The sequence below is a fragment of the Epargyreus clarus genome, unplaced genomic scaffold, assembly GCF_041222505.1.
Source record: "Epargyreus clarus isolate Ecla_fem2 unplaced genomic scaffold, WU_Ecla_fem_2.2 ptg000024l, whole genome shotgun sequence".
Lineage (NCBI taxonomy): Eukaryota > Metazoa > Arthropoda > Insecta > Lepidoptera > Hesperiidae > Epargyreus > Epargyreus clarus.
In genome coordinates, this window is record NW_027332231.1 from 12,278,672 (window position 1) to 12,301,250 (window position 22,579).

Genomic DNA, 22,579 nt, shown 5'->3' on the forward strand with positions numbered 1-22,579 from the left:
CAATTGCAGAAATAACATCATTACGCCTAGCATTAACCTCCTTGCGTAGTCGAGTAAAAATGCAATTTATTAGATCCAATCTTTACAATACACCCACCAGATTGCTTCAAACAAGTTTCGCTTGTATTTCCATCGGATTTTGGGCGTAAATCCCGTGCGGGTTGCTACAGGCCTGACAGAACTTGGGTGCGCTGGCGTACGCTATGATCTCTATTGCAGAGATCCTACTAGTGTCCTTGACAGTGGTCTTCCAACTTAGATCCTATATAAGCTGATGAGGCTCGCACTGAAGGCATTCGACTATCAGTTCTCGAAGATATAGCAACATGAAATTGGTACGTCTTTGCAATAATTAGTACACAAATTTCGATACATATTTGGGTCTGTTTTGAGTTATATTTTTTATTATTTTACGCATATTTTTTATTTAAAGTAGATTATGACGAATTGTTCTATTTATTGGTTGCGTCAAATATGATTTTGCATAAATTTGCCTATAACGGTTTTGTAATATTAAAATTGGAGCGTGATTTATTGTATAGCCATAATATTTAAAATTTGTGCTTAATGCTTAATATATTACACTTCTTAAATTTTTATTATATCTTTTCGGAATATTTTATTTATGTCGTATATTATTTTCGACTTATTTAATGGTTAATCCTTGTAAAATCCTTTTCGTTAAGTTTTCGTAGAGCTTCGTAGGCTCCTTACTGTTTTACGTGTAAGTTGAAATAGCCATATAAGGTATCTCATTTTATGCCTATTAAGCCTTTTATGGTTATTTAAATTTTTAAAACACATTTTATAAGAATTAAATTTTTATTTGCTTTATTTTAATAGTTATAAAAATAATTACATATAAAATTCATTAAATTAAATTCAAGAAATCTACATTTATTTTGAAATAAACATTTTTTTTTGCCAAAAACGAACAATTGCTTATAATCAAGATTTTTTCGGGTGCTTAATTAATATATTTTTAGATAAAAATATAATTTCAGAGTCAAAAAATCCATTGTTAGAAGTTTTTACTAAAACGAAACAATGTAATCAATTGCAATTCAACAATTTCAAATGCAATTGTTATCAACGACAGCTTTAATTTAACGAACTATATTTATCTATACGTAATAAATAGCACTATTCCGTAACACAGTAATGAGACATTCCAAAATCATCCTGAAATTCCAATATATCCAAGCTATCCTAGCCGCATTTGTAATTGTATCACTCTATTATGTAGTAGATCCATGAAATAACAAAAAGCGTAGCAATCCAGCATTCCAAAATCCTGGAATTCAAATTCCATTCCATTCCAGATCATCCTCGCCGCGTTCATCGGAGCTTGCGCTGCTGGCGCCCTCCCCAACTATGTGGCTCCTCAGTACAGGACGTACTACGGCCAGGACAGGCCCAGAGCCTCGCTGGAGCGGAACGCGGCCATCTTGAGGTCCGTTAACGAAGTCAACGAGCAGGGCTACCACTACGCTTATGACACTGAAAACGGTAAGCATCGATTCTTATTTATTGTGTAATAGAAAAATGCATATATTGAGCTTTTGTCAAAAAAGATCAGAAATCTTCCAACGGTCATCTTAATTCATTTTATTACTAGTTTAAAAAAAAAAAAAGATAATATTAGAACCCTTATTATGTTAAATTTGAAATCGTTATTGTACATTTAGTACCAATCATAAATAGGATGAGCCTTAACCCTTTAAGGATAAGGTTGGAATTACACGTATGCTAATGTACTCTACCCTTCCAGAAAATACGTTATGTTTAAAAAAAATATAACTAACGTATAAGTAATGTCTAATGCATAAGGTATTTATATAGACAACAACCTTTTAGGATTTGAACTGCGACTTATAACAAAAGATAAAAGTGCATGAGGATGTTTACGCACGAAATAACAGACTTTAAGTATCTCTTTTGAAGTCTCGAATTCGGTGTCTTCATTGTTCAGGTTTTCGATGTTATTGTTATGTTAATCAGTAATGCATGATAATCGTGACAATATTAGCGTAATAAGGCCTTTCTTTGCTCATATTTTTTGGTAAATGAGACTTTGAGCATTTTATAATATTTTTTTTTATTTAAGAACTGAAATATATTTATATTTAGTTTAAAGTTAGTAAACATATGATTTTTCGGTATTATCTGCGTCTTATAAATTGTGCTTTGACAATGAAAGAAAACTTTATGAGGAAAGCTTTATGCTTGATAATTATTTACAAAGTTCTCAAGGTTGTGTGTAGTCTAATAAACTGCACTATGCTAGTGTGATGAACTTTACCAATACCTTTTCATTCTGGGAAGAGAACCGTGTCCAGTAGTAGGACAGTCAAGAAGACTTAGAAGTTCTTTCTAGAAGTTTTATGTATTCAAAAACGTTATCTGCAGTCAAACTTATAAATTTTATCTATAAATTAAACCTTGTTATGCATGAGATGAGTATTAATTCGATATTATCCAAAGATTAGTATATTATATGGTGTCATAACGACCCAGTAAAGCTCCGGACGCACCATCCATGCACTACATAACACGAATATTAATTTTGATGAATGGATAATCATTTTAATGTTGAACCGTTTGGAACAATATACAAGCATATTTTATACACCATTTTAATGTTATAAAGTATAAAAATTACAAATACAAATATTCGCTAAAATTAGCAGTAGATACTTCTATACTATTACAGCAAAAATAGTTATTAGCGGAATAAGGAATCATTACAAATTGCAAAAAACCGTATCGACTACGAGGGTACTAACCCTTAGCTACAAAACCAATGCTTTTCACTGCGCCGTAACCAACATAGAACGTGATATATATATTCTTTTAATTTTTTTCATAAAGATTTCAGATTTCCATTCAACAAAAAAAACACTACACTACCTTTAAAGTTGCTTATTATCATAAGAACCATAACACCGTTTTTTTCAAACGGATAGTGCGTAAGCTCCGTTAATCGATTAGTAACGTCAATAACATATGTTATTTATATAGATGTAGTAAATCCATACCTGTTGTGTTGTAAGAGCCTATAGAAATACTATGGCTTAATTTCACATAACTGTCTTATAAATTTCAATGTCGGTACACGCCTATCCATGAGTTTCGTAATCTAAAGATTTATGTATAACATTACATATTTAAAGTTATAAAGGTAATAAATGGAAACTAGTTAATAAACTAAGGATTTTTTCGTTAGCTTGATGGAGTATCTATTACGCAAAAAAGAAGAAGATTTTATCTGTAATTATTTGACTACAGAATTATAAAGAATAAAAATGGAACATAGAATACCTACAAAAATCTCTCAACTTTGGTATATCCTATAAATGTTAACTCTGATTGATCAGAGATTGAACCTAGGATTATTACAGTAGATCAAAATTTCGACCATTAGTTAACTTCAATATCATATTTTATTTATGTGAAGACTATGAGACACAATCAGATAAATCGTTTTCAAGATTATTGTGTAGAGATACGAGTAAAATACAGATAAATAACCCAGACCCAAAATACCAACCTAAATGAATTATTTCCCCGTGTCAATAATCCAATCTGTAACACTGCATCTGATCAGTACCCTTAGTATGAGTTTTTACGTTTTGACAAAAATGAATAGTTTTGTTTACGTATTTCCCGTATATTTACAATCAATTCTGATACAATCCGCTAGGGGCGCTGATTGGAAATGTATGGGCAAATACGTAAACAAATACCAAAACAGTCATTTTTGTAAATAGGTAAAAACTCATACTTAGGGTACTGTATTAACTGAAATTGTAAAATTGAAACTCTTTTAAATCTGATATCGTGCATGAATATTTTGAAATCATAGACGATTCATTTTTATTAAACGCATCACATAAATTGTTCTAAATGCCTTTATTCAAGTGAACTTTAGCGTTGCTCAATTTAGGCGCGCCCCTTATTAAATGCAATAATTGGCCAAGTACGAGTCGACCTTGCCTATGGACGGTTCCGTACCACCAAATTGATGTAAAATGTCAAAAATAATACTTAATTTTTTCATTTATTTTTATTATGTGATATCCTAGCAGTCATAGAAGTAAATTCTTTGTGGAATTTTGAACTGCCTACCGATCACAGTTCGATAGATAAAGCTAAAAACGCCGAAAATTAGCGGTTTATTTTTTGAATCCATTTTATTCTTAGTAATTGTTGTTATGCAGCCACTGTAAAACATACTCTGTAAAAAAATCAAGTATCTATTACGGTTCAAAAAATAGAACTCTGTGACAGACAGACAGACGGTGGAAGCTTAGTAGTGGGTTTGATTACGGAACCTTAAAAATGATTGCGCATCAACTAACTATTTAATGTAATGCATCTGCTACACTTAAAGTCAAGGGCAGCAAGCATCGGTTCCCACAAACGTAATGTTAATAGTTCATTCGTTTCCTGTATGGAGTTCAGAATGTGTATTGAATTTTGGCATAAAGGTTATTTGGGTGTGAGTCAAGTTTTATTATTTTGCCAAGCTATTAGCTATATGAAATTTATTTTATATCGATTGAACTATTTCGCTCAAGTACATCCTTTAGATACACGTTTTTCCCGGATTGCGGAGGGTAATGTTACTCGAGCGTATGTATGTATGTCCCATTCTTTGGCGTGCTCTACAGCGCAAATGGTTTGACGTATTTTAACATATGGATATGTGTGGTGTTTCATTTTATAATAATTTATACAGAAATGCCCTTTAGAAATTTAGCCCATTTAGGTGATTGCCAAAATTATTTTTACATAGACCATTATGGATTTCACACAACTTTGAAAACTATTTGTACATAACTTTAATTATTTTTCATTAAAATTTGACATTGTCAAAAGCGGCAACTAGGCATTCTCATGATATTTTACTCTGTTAAAGAAAGTGATAATTAATTTCTAATAAGCACATACATACGAAAAAACATACAGCCGAACATTACTATGTTAAGTATGAGGTATTCGTCGTGGTTTTCCGAAGTCGTAAAATCTATTTCATCAGATTCCCCAGAATCAGACGCCTAAATTCACCTTTCAATTCGATTTATATGTATCTTTACATTACTAACCTTAATAAACCTTCACCAGGAATCCAAGCAGAGGAAACAGGCCACGAAGCCAACGGTATCCAAGCCCAGGGCGGCTTCGCGTACACCGGCGACGACGGCCAGGTGTACAGCGTGAGGTACACCGCTGACGCGAACGGCTTCCAGGCGCAAGGAGCCCACCTTCCCACACCACCCCCCATCCCGGAGGCTATCGCGAGAGCCTTGCAGGAGAATGCTAGGGATGAGGCCAGCGGCATCTACGATGATGGTAAGTCTAATTTGTAAAATAAAATTTGCAAGGGCCTCAAGGGGTCACGTATATCTCGGCACCTTACTCGTCTACCAAGACAAATGAAAAGACAAAGGGACTTGTTACACTGTAATAATATTAGTAAAAATAAGTTATAAGTAAATGCTAATTTATTGAAATTTTTGAACTCTAATCATTTCAACAAATTTGCATTTACTTGCTATTGCATTTATTTACTATTCAAAGTAATTTATTCAAAGTAAATTCATGACGGAATATTTTTTGTAGTCAATAATCGATAACGTATGTTGGGATTATCGGAGAAAATCTAAATTTTTCTTTTACAATGGGTAAAGCCCCATTTATATCGACAGACATTAAACCATACCCGGGCCAGGACCGCACAGACAAAATTTACTTTTACTGACCATGACTGTCGGCGTCCGTACGGTCGTGTAATGATAGATATAAATACCTTAGTACACATTGTATTTGAATACTAGTTTGTCTGTCACGGCACGTGTCTGGCACGTTCTATGTCTGTAAGTAAAAACGTACGAATATGAACTGTGTTGACATTCTACTACATTGTCTATATTCGAAGCTAAAGATGATATCTGTCTGTGCCTGCGACGGCACGTAATCCGCACGCTCAATACCTAAAGATGTAAATATAAGGTTAATTAACTACGATTGAATTCGATTTAAAATAGTTTATTAACACACACATAACCAACCTACAAAATTGCAACATATTTCCCTAAAACTAAAACATGCTATGCGAAGAGATTAACATTTACGAACATCAATATAATCTGTAATAAATTACCCATTAGCGCTAACCTGCCCCAACGACACGTTAGCCATCTTGCCAACAACCTATAAATCATTTGTCAGGACGCCATCTTGCAATTACCGCTATTGTAATTGTAATTAGTTTACCTCGATCGCCTAGCAACGAACACCTTGATTTATGAGGCCGATGTAAATACTTTACTGTACTTAGGTTAGGGTGGCCACCCATTGGCTATCGCTTGAGCGATGGTTGCTAACTATCTATCCAATGTTTTGGTAATTGTTACCATATGTGACAAATATGTCAACTTTTAATCTTTGGAAGCAAATTTTATGTTTATTTTTTTTGAGAAAATTTGTGTGTAGATGATTGTTTACTTGACTGCATATGCTATGAAATAATCGCCAAGTAGTTAAAAGTAGTATTGATTTAATCAGTCAGTTCAAGTGATAGTAGCCAAAGGGTGGTTAGCCTTAGAACTTACTTCTTCTACTTGGCTTACGCCTTTTCTACGAGCTTTTTATTAAATACTATAAGGGTTAAATTTTGCGTCTATTTTTTAATTACTTCCATGTAATTTATTGAACTGTAGTTTGGAATAGTTTTCTATGATCTTTCGAGAAAAATGATAATATTATTATTAAATGAATCTGATAGTGGACCCGGAACCTATTACTCCCTAACTGAACAAGATATTCTCCTATTTGTAGAGTTCATCTCAGTAAATCAAATTTATTTTAATTTTAGTATTCAGGTTAAAAGTACAACTTTGATTTTTTATTTTACAAACCATATTAAGAAGTAAAACAGTTAGGCTTTCGGTAGAATGAATACATTTTTACCTTAGGTACCACCAGGTAGCCATTCAGTCTACCTGATGGTACCTAATCTTTTGCTACTTAAATATTATAACAAGTAATTAATTTAAAAAATCAAAAACCCGACTGCACCAAAAAGGCTGAAGTAGAATTTCCAAAAGCAGTGAAATAGGCATTTCATTATGTTTATCCAGAAGGCCAAATACAAATTTTCATAGTAGGTGTCTGCTTCAAAAACAAAAGATGTTCAAACAATATTATCCTATTTTATCCTCGTAGTGTTCATTTACGCTATATAAAGAACCTATGTGTAAAATTCCAGCACGCTTAAGTTCAGCGGTTTCCCTTTGCGTTGATCTCTGGCACAGCAACTCACTCATTTAGTCAGACAGTCATCTCGATGTGTATATACGAGTATATATGTACTAGCTGACCCGGCAAACGTTGTGTTGCCATATAAATAAAAAAATGTTATGGATGAACAACCCTTATCACTTAGGTGTAAAAAAATAGATAGTGGCCGATTCTCCGACCTACTGAATAGGTTTATAAAATTTGGTGAAAATCGTTGAAGCCGTTTCGGAGGAGTACGGTAACTAACACGAGAATTTTATATATAAGATATATTATATAATGTATGTGTAATCTCCTCTTAATTTCCTTTATTTCGACACCCTACTCGATAGGTTTGGTTAACTTTTTTAAAACGTGTTACTATTTTGCGAAAAAATTCACCATTTACGGTCTATAAAATATATAACTTCAGTAAATCAAAGTTTCGGTCATTATTTTACCTCGTTAGAGGTAGCATTTCATTATTTTTATCCAACAAGCCTGATACAAAATGTCATAGTGTTTGCTTCAAAATTGACGATTGTTCAAATGAACTTTTAACCCTTATTTTACCCTCTACGGGGTTGATTTTTCGGAGGGAGATAAATAAGTGCGTCCTTGTTCCTATCCAGAAAGCCAAATACAAAATTGTATAGTAGTTGCTTCAAAATTAAAGGATTTCAAAAAAACTGTTTTCCCCTATTTTACCCTCTTAAGGGTAGAATTTTCAAAAGGCCTTTCTTAGTACTTATTCAAGCTATATAGAGAACCTGTGTGCAAAATTTCAAAACTGTAAGGTCCTTGGTTTAGGCTGTACGTTGATTTCTGAAAAATGAAAAAGTCATTTAGTTAGTCAGTCAGTCAGTCACCTTACTGTTTTATATATATACAAATATGTTTTTATAATCTCCGTTTAATTTCCTTTCATTTGATACCCTACTCGATAGGTTCGGTTAACTTTTTTTTTAAATGTGTTACTATTTCGCGCCAAAAATCCGCCATTTTGTTTTTTTTTTTACTAACACCTATCTAAGGACACTCGGGTCATTGAGACAAATATAATGACACTTTAACTGTTGAAATTCATCCAGCCGTTTGTTAGATCGGATCAAATAAAGAAAGACAAACATACAAGATACGCGCGAAAAACATAACCCTTCCTTGGCAGTCGGGTAAAAACACACACAAGCCGCAGTGTTACTACCAATTCTTAAAATCTTTACGTTAATACTTAATTTGATAAAAAATAATATATTACATATATTATTAAAAGCATTACGTATGTCAATTCATAATGACATCACATTATTGATTACTGAGGACACAACGTACCCTAATTACACAGTTTAACTATTCTATTTGGAATCAATCAAATACATATTGCTGGCACGATTCAATCAAACACCGTTTGATTGATTAGAACTCATCTGTCGTATGAACAATGCCTTACGGACCTACATCTGAGTGTTAATAAAATTCTAACTTGATAAATACATCGGTAAAATCGTTAAAACTAAAATATGAAATTTTTAAGCGGAGTTTACTTATAGCATCTAGAATAAGTACAATTTTTTTATTTTGCCCTTAATTTCATAGAGTTCAAAACGCAAATACACTAGAAATAGGTGTGGTGATGGTACCTTCTCTATCGAATTAGAGGTAATGTACCCTTACCAGGAGTTTCTACGTTTCGACAAATATGACTGTTTTGGTATTTGTTTACGTATTGGCCCATACGATTTCCTAGTTCTGACACAATCCGCTAGGGGCGCTGATTGGAATGTGTATGGGCAAATACGTAAACAAATACCGTATATTTGTCGAAACGTAAAAACTCCTGGTAAGGGTACTGGTTATACGATCTGTCTGTAATCGAGATAAATTTGATGTATTATGATAGGAAGTTTTGCTGTTAGTATAGTTGATGATGAGGATATGATCGATAAATACGTTAAAATAAAGTTATCATAATTTAATTTATTAAAAACGTTACATGCGTAATATTACTGTAGGTGTGTGAAGTGATGTAAGAAGCTTAATGACTTGTTCAAATACGGAGAGGTTACAATCAATATAGCTACTTAAATCAGTTATTAATTATTCAATTTTAACGTTCAACCCACACAAAATTAGTGCACCTGTTGTTATAGAGTTAGTAACAAATTAGACTCCGATCCCGTTATATTTTTTCATAAGCGTAAGTTTTGAGACAAAGTCATTTTCCTTTTGGATTGGAAGAAGCGCATAATACGACGAGAACTTTAACGTAGCTTTGTATACAACCAAGAGATAACCTACACGGAGGCACGGGTTAGTGAATTATTCGTACTGGATGTTTAGAAATTGTTTATAAGTCCTCTGACAAGTCTTTATAATTACTATATCATCCTCCATCTCCTAAGCATGGTGCATATGAAATTGAATGGTGTTGCTTTACTAAATATCTAATTCACTGATGCCCGGGATACCCAAGAAGTCTATCATTAGGGGTCTATTTAGTAACCTAGTCCATGTCTTTAATACTATTACCGAAAAAAAAAAAACAATTGTGATTACGATGTTCAAAGGTCATCAATACAAATTCGATGTATCATTAAAGTAATGATCATCAATGACTTGTATCATTAAACATATTTGGAATAATGATTTTAATTGAAGCTTTGCTTGGGTTCTTTATTTTTCTTCTCTGTACTTATGATGAAAACATTAATTCCAAATTCAAATTAAATTACTATACAAATGTTTTCATATGAACTTCGCTGCTATTTTTGACTTCGATTTATTTCGAGTTCTTAGCCAATTGGTGTCCTTACTGTGTTAATTTAAAGTTTTAAAACAAATGGTTCCAATTTAAATCGTAATTAATCGTTTATTTGTTTGTCTAGCCGGGAATCGATCTCGGCACCATTGTATGTCAAATCAATATTATGACCGTCGTATGATGCTATTTAAACGAATTTTATTTAATATTAATTTCATTGTCTGCTCGGGAATCGAACCCGGAAACTTTGCTTGTGAAAGTGTTATTGTGACCACTGTACAATGCCATTTAATTAATTGTTATTCACCATTTATTTTGTCTGGCCGGGAATCAAACCCGGACCCTTTGCATACCAAACCACTACATCATTCATTAACTGATCGATTATTTATTAATAATACTTTAACATTACAGGCAGTTACCACGCCGGCAAATACAACGACGCGGTGATCGCCGCACGCACCTACAACCAACCCCGGCCCTTCGCGCCCGTCTACCGGCCCTACCACATCTAACGTGCCATGCTTAGTGTAAGATTGTACAGACATACTCCTTAAATATGCAATAAATAAATGAATATGACATTTTATGAATTGTTTTTTTTTGTTGAATTGGATGAAGTCAGTGAAAATGTAGTCAGTATCAGTAGTAGTAACACCAAAGCCACACCTATTTTTGTCGTAAAACAGCAGTATTCAAAGCGCCAAATTTGTTAAGCTTTGAATGGTATGGTAAGGGAGCGTTACTCATTGAAGACGTTCCAACTTAGTCCTCAGAGGTAGCAATGTATTTGTGGCCAACTTTAGATAGGAATCTAATCTTATCTGTTATGACCCTCTATACCTGTTCAATTCTCGATAGAACTAGGATCTTACGTATTATCGGATACATTTTTTTAACATTATAAAAGTAGTAATTAAGCATGCAGTCCAACTGATGGTAGGGCAACTTCCGCTCATAGACATCTGCAATAAACCTCAGACACATGCTGCCTTACCTGAGGCCACAATGCGTTGATTAAGTTGCAATGCACTTTATAAATGTCTCCTTATATAATCATCATCATCCACCCATCACTGTCCCACTGCTGGGCACAGGTCCTCTTTCAGAATCAATAGGAGTAGGCCATAGTCCGCCGCGCTGGCCAAGTGCAAATTGATAGATTTCACATAACTTTTTTTATAATATAGGAGTAGCAGACGAGCATGCAGTCGACCTGGTGGTAAGTGGGTACTGCCGCCCATGGACATCTGTAATTAACCCCATATAGGATTGGATATTCCTACCTGAGGTCGGCCACCCCTGAAACGCCTCGGAAAAGTCTGTCTCCCTTACCACACCCTTCCAAACGGAACACAGCAGCACCTAACATTGCTGTTATTAGGTAGAAATAGTGGCGGTGGTGCGGTGGAGTCGAACCACAAAGGGTTCTACCACCTTGAAAACATTTTTTTTATTTCTCAGGTATGCAGGTTTCCTCACGATATTTTCCTTCACCGTTTAAGCAAGTGATAATTAATTAATTTGTAATACGCACACAACTTTCAAAATTATGAGTTGTGTGCCTGGGATTTGAACCTCGTACCCACCGATCACCGTTAATATCTAAAACCACATAACTTTGAAAAATCAGAGGTGCGGTCCTGGGGTTTGAACCTTGGACCCCTCGATCTAGAGGCAGAGTTCCTTAACCTCCTATACCAACCTATACCAACCTTATATACATTTATTATATTCCAACAACCAATTCACACACAAACACACACATAAAACAACCAGTATATATATACCACCACCACTTAATGAAGATTTAAGCTAATTTTAGCTTGACTCAATGACTCGACTCAATTATGTACCAACTTACATACATTTTCATCACTCATAAAACACACAATACCGGCTTTGTAATCATAATTAATGCTCTGTGAAATCGTAAAAAAAGTAATGTAAAGTGCATTAAAATTAGCGTTTTACAAAATCTCAGTAAAACTGCAAATCCGAATCATTTTGTATTTTGTAACGTATTATAGCTGAGTCGTTTTATAGCTGAGTTGTGAATTTATTTTCAAAATCTCAATGTGAAATTAATTTTCAAAATCTCTGAATGATGTGGAATTAATTTTCAAAATCTCTGAATGATTTTTAAAATGCAACAAGAATTTTAAGTTTAAGTAATTTTATACCAATATACTTACGTAATTTTTAGAATTATATAATTATTTTAAATTTTCCTAGACAAATTCATGTCCGTTACTAATATTTCCTGTGATATGTATGCAATAGACACACACACACAGAAACAAACACCCAGACCTAGAGCACAGAAGTCTACATTCATCATATAGATCTGGCCAGAAATCGAATGCGGAACCTTCTTCGAGTCAGAACCGTATTTTGACCTCTCTACCTCGCGTGACGTCAATACTCTCTAATAATATTTGAATATCTAAATATATCTGTTAAATACAATAATATATCTAAATATCTGTCATTTAAATGATTGTTAGTTAACTAATCAACCTAAAACCGAGATTTCCAGGTAATGATTTAGATGTTTGACTTGGATCATTAGAAATAATGTACATTTTAGAGCATGTATTTGCTAAATTGTTTCAAATTACAGGTCTCCTTTCATTTTTTGTTTCCCAAACGAAATGATGGTATGGATGTCATAGAGCAATGGTATAATAGAGGTATTTTCTTGTGTTGCAAATACATATTATCCTAATGAATATATGCACGAGAAGAACTTATAGTACTTATTTAATTAATTAAACGAGATACTTAATATTGATATATGAATTTGCATTATATATATTTTAAGTCTGTAAAATAAAAGTAATTAAAATTAAAAAAAAAGTGTGTGTGTGTCAGCTACGACGCACGATTGGAGTTTACTCCTTACGAATGATAATTATGATATATATCGAATAGAAAAAAGGGTAGGTAAATGAACGCATCTGCTAAAATGATAAGAGAAACAAACATATATCTGTAATTATTCGGATTATTTATATTACTTCAATAATGCGTATTACATAAAGTATGTTACAAAATAATATAAAATAGCGCCATCTAGTGGCACGTTTTATAAATTGTAAGTTTGCAAGTTTATCAATCTATGTATTTTGGTTCCAAATATTATAATGGTAACTTAATATAATTGTTTATATTAAAGTAAATTTTAATATAATATAATTATTTATATTTAAAACAATGTTAAACGTTTTATAACTTAAAACTTAATAATTATAATTTCTTTGCCATCTATAAAATATCCTTGTTGCAATTTACGGATGAAATTTATATGAGACTCAATAAACATGTTATTATATGTAATTTGGATTGTTTCTGAATGTTTTATAATTCTAGAATTCATTTAAAACGTATTGCTAATTTTATATAACTTATTTTGAACATAATTCATTAGCAATAATTCTGTAATAAATATTAAATAATACTGTTTTGATTTTGCCCGTTTATCGTTGATAGATGGTGCTGATCAATAATGCATCCATTTTTATAAGTTTAATTAATGTATCAGTAACTTACAAAAGCCTCTTTATGTTAAAAACTTATTTTGCTAATAATCTTATTCAATTACTGATTTTATATGTTACTCTTCTTTAAAAACGTTCATAAAAGATTGTTAATTATATTATGACGCCAATGTTCATATTTTTCACAGTCTTTATAAATGATCAAACCTATAATTTAATTTATGCAAAAATGTAAACAAATTAGTTAATGACGTTTTAATGTTTTATATATTGCTAATTATTTTTATTGTAATAATTACTTTCATATGGGATTTGAATTTACTGTATTTTAAATTAATAAAAGCACTCTTGATTCATATTTTGGTTACCGTTACGCCTCAACTTTTCGTGTTACACTTGATTTTACTCCTCATAAAATTTCCGTACCGGGCCTTATAACTCAAATCGTTTCTTAAGGAGTAAACTCCAAAAAAAACAAATTGAATTTAAAGAATAATCCTAAGTATAGCCTTTTTGCCCTCAATATATTATGTTCGCATGGCGTATTAGATAAAGGTGTAACCGGGCTGCTTCCGGACTTAAACCATACATGGTGCCTTCAAACACTTTACTACCCATATTATTTCCCATACATTTCCAATCAGTTCTGATACAGTCTGCTAGGGGCGCTGATTGGAAATGTATTGACAGATACGTAAACAAATACAAAAACAGTCATTTTTGTAAAAACGTAAAGACTCATTAAGGGTACTGTATTCTCTATCATACAGCTGCTCTATGTACCAACTTGTCCGAAGCCGCCCGCTATTGTTCCATCAATAGAGATAAAGGCATTGTTCGCATTCCGAGACAATAGACGCCTACTGCAATTTCAGTTTCAATGTACAACACCAAACAATATACATGACATATCAGTACAAACAATACAATCTTATTATATTCATCTTATTTGAATTTGATTTAACGCTTCGGTTACACTTCCCGTACAAAAACAAATCTAAATTTTCAATTTACTTATTTTTGGGTCAAGTAAACATTTTGTAAAAAAATCCAGAATAATCAAGCTGATGCTGTCTAATTTAACTTAACATTAAGTACTTTATTGTTACAGCATTCGTCAAATTGAAACTATTTGACTATAGAATGGCTGCATAAGCCAAGTGATCCCTACAGTCTATGGATATATTTTTACACAGACCTGTTTTTGTTTTGTTGGGCTGTGTATTTTACAAACATAGTAGTAATATCTTACAATAGAGATAAAGGAATTGTTTGCATTCCGAGACAATAGACGCCTACTGCAATTTCAGTTTCAATGTACAAACACCAAACAACATACATGACATATCAAGTACAAACAATACAATCTTATTATATTCATCTTATTTGAATTTGATTTAACGCTTCGTTTACACTTCCTGTATGAACAGTAATCTTAATTTTCGAGTCGTTAATTATTATAGAGCTAAGTAAATACTTCGACTAAAATTCCTAGATGTTAGGTATATTAGGGCATGTCCCTGTAGTTCTTGAACTAGAATAGGGCTACGGTATAACCTACCTGTCCGGTCCCGGAGTTCTCCAACAAGCGATGAGGACGGCCACCGGGGGGGTTTTAGTGCGGTAAAAATCTCACATAATTCAGCGTCGCTCCCACGTCGTCCTTTTGACGTGGGTACCTTTTGAAGGTTTTCTCCTCGAAAAAAAAGGGTATATTAGAGCAGTCGTTCTATGTCATAATATGCATAAACCATATTGTCATTGGTCTTACTGCATCGCTCAAATGTCTCCTAAAACTCTATAGTCATGGCATTGGTTTAAGGCAAGTGATCCCTACAGTCAATAGACATATTTTTACATACATACTTAGTAATATCAAACGAGTTTACGATTCATCGATAATATTTTGGCTACTATAAGTACCTATGGCTAAGTGAACCACAATAAAACCAAAATCTTACTTAAATTTAATTAATCTTAAGATTAATGTTTGGAAGCCTTATTTAAATGTTATTATACCTTATTAAATTTAAAAAGCTAGTACGTGAAACATGTTTTTTCAAACTTGGCTGACCATAACTAACTACCTTAGCAGATTAAACAGTGGTTGACGCGAAAACCAAAAATTAGTCGAAAAATTTCAAATCAAATCAAACATAATTATCTCTCTCCGGTCGAACAACAAATGGGAAACCCGACCCGCAATGAATAAAGCGTCTGCTCAGTAACTTAAGCTACTATATGGTAACCCAAACAATAATCGCTCATGCGATAGTAGCCAATGTGTGGTCCGCCTAATTACCACAATCTTGTTATAAAAGTATGTTAAAAAATTAAAAAAATTGTTTTGTGATTAAATTCCATAAGCACGACACTCTCACCATTAATTTAATAATTGCAATTAAAATAATACGTTATCTGTATCACCATTGTGTAATGATGTTATGTACTAAACGGTACAAAGCTTACTTACGGAAGTGGTTTGGAGAAATTTTATATTAAACGACCTTTGGCCTGTATCGATATCATAAGGTTGTGGTCATAAGCAATATTAGATCGGAAGAAATTGATAATATTTTAACTTCTAACATAATTTTTTGGATTGTCTAGAGAAAGATCATTTATGGTTATTAAAGATTTATTTTATTATCATAAATAATATTATTTATTTTATTATTTAATGGCGACTTCTCGTATCGGAGGCCAAGAACCATTTCGGGTCGATGAGCCAACGGAGTAAGTAAATATGTAAAGGTTTATTTCCTAATAATTTTTAATAATAATTTTGTTAAATTGTAGTGTGTTAATTCCTATTTAATCTGTGTTACTATTGTAAGTAAATAATTGACTGAAGTATAAGAGTTATAATTAATCAAATAAGTAAACAAAAGTTGCTAAGGTTGTACTAGCAAAAAAGCATGCAGTCCACCTAATAGTTATCTCTACTTGATCTCTATGTTTATCTTCGTTTTTATGGCAAACTTAATACACTCTCAGTTAGATTAGGCTTACCTGTGTTTAGCCACATATGTTTTGCTACCTCTGAGGACTAGGCTGAGAGATCTCATGAAAGAGTCCCTACCATACTAATACCTCTAAACTGGAACGCAGCAGCACTTACTGCTAAATTTGATAAGATGAAATTTAAAATTATTTATAGTGATTTAAAACTGAAAAGAAACTGTGATGCGATAAAAAAACTGCCATTTTTTGTGATTTATATCACGAATATATCATTTTTATACTACCTTTTATCTTTGAATATATTAAGCAAATTATTAAAAAAACATTGCATATAATTATAAGAAAATAAAAACACGTTTTTGAGTTAAGCATAACAACGTTTTACATGCATTAGATGAACTTTTTACATGCAATTTACGTTAACACATAATATTAATAAATAGATTTAACTTAACACATTATGGTTATCTCATGGTTATGATTATGTTTTGATGATGGTTATAAACAGTGTGGTCGGAGCTTAAGTGATGAGCTACAAAAAATCCATTCGATCTCGTTATGAGCTCGATAATATCGGCCGCCTTGTTATGAAAGTGTAAGTGATGTAGAGCTATGCAAGTTGTAGACTGGGCTTTATGTAATATTTTTAATATGTATGCATGAACTTCTGGAAGTTCGTTGTTGAATATAGACCTACTCTGAAGGAGGAATATTCTACAGTTACAGTTCTGGTTGTCTGTCTTAGTCCTTTATTCATAACCAATCTTCTTAATGTTCTGCCTACAAAATATCGATTTTTGTCAATTTTGTTTTCTTGTAATTGCGCTTTTTGGTAGATAAAAATTGGATACATTAATTATTATTAATGTCAGGTGCCAATGACTACCAGTAGACGCATAACAAAATATCTTGACCTTATTGTGTTTGTATGTTGTGTGTGTATGTGTAGTCGTCACTAGCCAATTTACAACAGTTCTGTTGCAGGTGCTGTATATTGTATTTAATTAATAAAAAAAAACGTATAATTGGCCATTGGTCACATCAGTACATAAAAATTTAGTAAGTTGACTACTACAATAATTTTAAATAGTAAATAGTACAATTTATTTTATAATTTCTAATAGTTTCATAAGTCTGTCCAAAATTCGCTCCACTTGCTCAGTCATCGGGTGCATCTCGTTACCTAAGATTACTTAACTGTACCATCGTAGAGGCACATGTGATGGACAACTCAAACTATGGTCTTGAGCCAAAAAATGTAGATATCGATATTTTGAAATTTCTCGTCAATTGTTGAAATAAAATTACTTTAAGCTTTTTCTTTTATGTATCTGCATTTTATTTATTTATTAATCCCGATGGTTATGATAATTAATATTAAATACAATTTAAAATTTATCTAATAAAGTTAGAGAACAAACTAATGTTGTTTTAGTACATATATTGCTCTTCAGTTACCTTTCCTTTCGATCATTTAAAATACATTAAAAAAATATACGTGTCGAATAGATAACATCTCTTCCTTTAGGAAGTCGGTTGAAAAGTTACTTAGTTGATTATTAAAATTGTATACAAGATAGAAGGAGTGGACGAAACCGTGCCCAACTGTGGGACGGAAATTTATTTTTGTGCTTGGTTTAGAAATAAAACACAACTATTAATTTTAGACCAGAGTCGTGACGTCACATATAAGCAACAAGTTCATAGTTTAAGTGTTTTACACTAATTTAAGCTCAGGTGTGAGTTCGTACGGGCATATGAAGCTGGTATAAAAACGTGCGAAAGAAATTTTTTAACGCATTCGCTCTTGAAACACTCAGTGGTATTTTGTCAAAATGAAATTGGTAGGTAGTGTTTTCTAATAAAAAAAAGTATTTTGTGAAATAAATGCAGTGAAAGTTTTTTGAAAAATCGCAAATTGGTGCACGCAGTAATGACGTTGTTACAGATAGCTAATTGTTTATTAAAATATTATAATGTTTCTTAATTAACATATTACTATTTTTATTAGGTGCAAATTTGTTTGAATTTCAAGTGTTTCTACAACATTTTATAATCATATATTTTTGTGTCATAAATATGAAATTAAATTAAATCCTTCGATTTCTTGATGTAGGTATATTTAGCACTGGGGCAGTAACGTGTTAATGATGATGATTATATATCCTGTTGATGAAAAAAATTTGTAACTACATATAAGAATTGTACTCGTAAATTAAAATGGCAGCACTTATTTTTACTCTCGCGTAATTTTTACAATATGACTTAGAAACATACGAGTATATAAAATAAAAATATAATAATATATATAAAATAAAAATAAAAAACTTTTTATTGAATTGTTTATTAATGTTATAAAAATATGATTATCGTCTTTTAGTAACAAATTGCAATTTCCTAATTCCAGGCTACGGTTACCGCCGCCATCTTGGCTCTTGCGTCAGCAGGCCAGATCTACCCTCAACAGGAGCATCAGAACATCGCGCAAGCCGCCGATATCTACCAATCAGCGCTCGAGTACGAACAGCACGGCAACTACGTTGACCAATCACAGGCCTACGCTGGCCAGCACACGGAGTACCAAGCGCGCCCATTGGGTGAAAAGACAGCTAGGATTCTGAGCTACCATTCAGAGAATAACGGACATAACTACCAATATGCTTTTGAAACAGAGAACGGTAAGTTTTATTTGTTTTTTAAATATAAAAAAGTAGAGTTTTTCTATCGGGATTCTACTATGGTGGCACCACCGCAGCATCGCCTCACCTATTTCTGATTAGTGTTACAAGATTCTGGTTTGAAAAGTGTGTTAAATAACGACACATACTTGAGGCCTTCCAACTTAATTCTAGTGGTAGTTAGTCTGTGGGCGACAATGTACCGGTCAGTTGGGCTGCAAGCTGAATTAATACAGTAATTACGAAAAGAATATAGAAAAGGAGTTCTAACCAAAGCCAAGTAAGATGCGCTTCCACGCTTGAAGCTAACATCGCCGCCTCATGCTCGTCTGTTAGTTAGCTCATTCAAATTATATCTTAAACTAACGTTAAGATTATTTTAAACCAGAATCTGATAAGAAGGCTCTAATTTATAACGAGTATGAAGAACATTTCTATTGCAATTTTCATACTATTTTCTTTGGCAAGAACACTTAACTACATATCTTAACTTTAATTACTACAGTTTTAATTAGTTACTTCGCAATTATGTACAAAAAATCTAGGAATAAATAAGTTTAAAATTTTAATGCGTTCATAATGCATATAAAGCACATACATAGTACATACATATTTAAAGTCGAAATTGAAGACATTCATTTAGTAATAATAATTAAACTAAACCTAATACCATGCGTCATGATCTATCTATCTATCTGAAGGTGGTAGTGTGGTTCGACGCCGGCGGCATCGCCGCCACACCTATTTTTGCCTAATTACAGTAGTGTTAGGCGCTGCTGTGTTCCGTTTTGAAGGGTGTGGTAAGGGAGACAGACTTTTCCGAAGCGTTCCAGCTTAGTCCTCAGGGGTAGCGGCGCACCTGTGGCCGACCTCAGGTAGGAATATCTAATCCTATCTGGGGTTGATTACAGAGGTCCATGGACGGCAGTAGCCACTTACCATTAGGTGGACCATGCAGTCCACTCGTCTGCTACTCCTATATTTTAAAATATATATATACATTTACTGAGACACAAAAGTTATAATTATGTTTTATAACTGGATGGCTAAATATGTTAATGGCACCAACAATATAAATTTTAGTATGAGTCAGTGAGTGTAGAAAGCCTTAGTTTTTTTTTTCACAATTACGTTAATTATAGTGAACATGTAGTAATATAATACTTATCACAGCGGCGTGCTCACTTTTCTAATTTCACACTGAGAGGATTTATGAGTACATACAGATTCGTTCTAAAACAAATAATCTATAACTATTCCAGGAATCAAAGCCCAGGAGATAGGCCAAATCCACGACGGTACGCAAGCGCAGGGCGGCTTCTCCTACACCGGGGATGATGGCCACACCTACACCGTGACCTACACCGCTGATGAGCACGGCTTCAGACCCCAGGGTGCTCACCTCCCAACTCCCCCACCAATCCCTGAGGCCATCTTGAAGTCTTTAGAACAAAATGCTAAGGATGAAGCCAGTGGCATCTATGATGATGGTGAGTGGTTTTTTGTATTTTATAGACGACCGGAAAGTAGTCATTATCATCTATGGTCAGTTATAACTCTATTGTCACTCTTATTCAAGAGATTTAATAGGTGCCTTGTTAGATCCTAACTAATGTACAAAGTATCCACGTCGCTCCGTTGATGCGCGACCACTAGTGCTATACTGTGCTAGTGATAGATATCTTTCCAAACACCATATGTTTGAAAAGATCAGGACTGTACCCCGTGGCGCTTCCAGGAATCCGTACAAATTTAGTACATAATTTACTAACTCCTTTAGTTTTCGGGACAGAAGTTTGCGAAAGAGAAGGAAGCCAAAAAATAAAAGACAAACAAGTTCTCATAGTCACTTACACACATTTGAAATAACATAATGAAATATTGGATTAGAACTGTTTTACCAGAATAACGCCTAATGGTATTTTTATTACAGAAATAGTCAATGTAAATCGATTTATGCTTTGATAAGGTTTTTTTTAATTTCCACGTTAAAACTACGTCTACATAACACATACTACATAACACTTTAGTGTATTATTAAGGTTCGCAAAAATGGTTGTGAAACAAAAAGTAAAATTTATTTTACATACTTTAAAATTAATTTTCCACAATACCAAATTCCAGGTCACTACAACGACCAGCACCAACTCCAGCACCAGCAACAGCAGCAGCAGTACCAGCCAGCCAACTACCAGTACGAAGGGTACCAGCAGGTGAACTACCAGCCGGAAGGGTACCACAGCTCTCCAGCTGAAGTCACTGTCCCCGCTGAAGGATTGGCTCATTGATTTGATTGATAATACTAACTGATAAGTTCAATGTCCAAGGCAGTGGCTAGCGTTAGCTGACATTGTCAGTTATTTGAAAATATCGAGGGTTAAGCTGGCAGTATCATTAAGCATTAATAATACCCACAAATGTGACATTAGTTAATTTGAAGGTGGTAGAACCCTTTGTGGTTCGACTCCGGCGGCACCACCGCCACACCTATTTCTACCTAATAACTGCAGTGTTAGGTGCTGCTATGTTCCGGTTTGAAGGGTGTGGTAAGGGAGAAAGACTTTTCCGAGGCATTCCAGCTTAGTCCTCAGGGGTAGCGGCGCATCTGTGGCCGACCTCAGGTAGGAATATCTAATCCTATCTGGGGTTGATTACAGATGTCCATGGGCGGCGGTAGCCACTTACCATCAGGTGGACTGCATGCTCGTCTGCTACTCTTATATTATAAAAAAAAAATAGTTGTAAGTTTATATGAGTTTACCTGTGTGGGCCCTATCTATAGAGACACATGGATAAGTGTGTAAACAAATTTGTCTGCTTGACCGGGGATTGAATCCGGTACCCGACATGTTAATTCGTACGACTTGTTATGTACGATTTGTTACCTAGTTATTTTATATGCCGACGTTTTGTTTTTCATACTAGTTTTTATTTGTAACTGAATTTGAAAATATTCCATCTTTTTAAAAATATAGATGGGTATTATAGAAATAATATTCGAGATTTCATCCCATGAAAATACTTTTAAAGATTTGACAGTTTGTTCTAAATAATAAAGAAAATATTAATAGGGCATGCATAACAACATGCATTATAAAGGAAAATAAAAATATATGTCTGTATTGATACTATGTATACGTAATGATGGGTCCAAACTTAAATAAGAACTAGTCATCGTTATCACTACATCTATGCTACTGTTGGGCATAAGTTTTAAAACAAATTAAAAATTGTTTAGATTGAGACCCAAAATATAAACTAAATCCAAGTTCGTAGTATTCACATTTTAAGAACATTATGAGGAACAATAAGAAAGTTCCTCAATATGTTTTTTTTTTATCGTTAAACCATTTCTTAATATAGTGTTTTAATTATTATTTGCCTTGTATTAG

The 22,579-nt window shown here is 33.3% G+C and overlaps 2 protein-coding genes across 2 annotated transcripts; both read left to right on the forward strand.

The window, feature by feature from the left end:
• The first annotated feature begins 254 nt into the window (after nt 1–254).
• On the forward strand, nt 255–10,634 carry LOC140752394 (cuticle protein 3-like). Its single transcript, XM_073086667.1, has 4 exons — nt 255–335; nt 1,323–1,509; nt 5,128–5,355; nt 10,460–10,634. Exons 1-4 carry the CDS (start codon nt 327–329, stop codon nt 10,558–10,560), a joined length of 525 nt encoding a protein of 174 aa, XP_072942768.1. The 5' UTR covers nt 255–326; the 3' UTR covers nt 10,561–10,634.
• A 7,691-nt stretch (nt 10,635–18,325) lies between these two features.
• Nucleotides 18,326–21,475, forward strand: LOC140752567 (pupal cuticle protein 27-like). The gene is made up of 4 exons (XM_073086905.1): nt 18,326–18,353; nt 18,917–19,187; nt 20,450–20,713; nt 21,312–21,475. The coding sequence occupies exons 1-4, from the start codon at nt 18,345–18,347 to the stop codon at nt 21,473–21,475; spliced, it is 708 nt and encodes a 235-aa protein (XP_072943006.1). The 5' UTR covers nt 18,326–18,344.
• The last annotated feature ends 1,104 nt before the right edge of the window (nt 21,476–22,579 follow it).

Coding starts and splice junctions, on each gene's coding strand:
- LOC140752394 (XM_073086667.1), top strand. Junction 1,510..5,127: donor CGCTTATGACACTGAAAACG/GTAAGCATCGAT, acceptor AACCTTCACCAG/GAATCCAAGCAGAGGAAACA. Junction 5,356..10,459: donor CAGCGGCATCTACGATGATG/GTAAGTCTAATT, acceptor TTAACATTACAG/GCAGTTACCACGCCGGCAAA.
- LOC140752567 (XM_073086905.1), top strand. Junction 19,188..20,449: donor TGCTTTTGAAACAGAGAACG/GTAAGTTTTATT, acceptor TAACTATTCCAG/GAATCAAAGCCCAGGAGATA. Junction 20,714..21,311: donor ATTTTATAGACGACCGGAAA/GTAGTCATTATC, acceptor ACCAAATTCCAG/GTCACTACAACGACCAGCAC.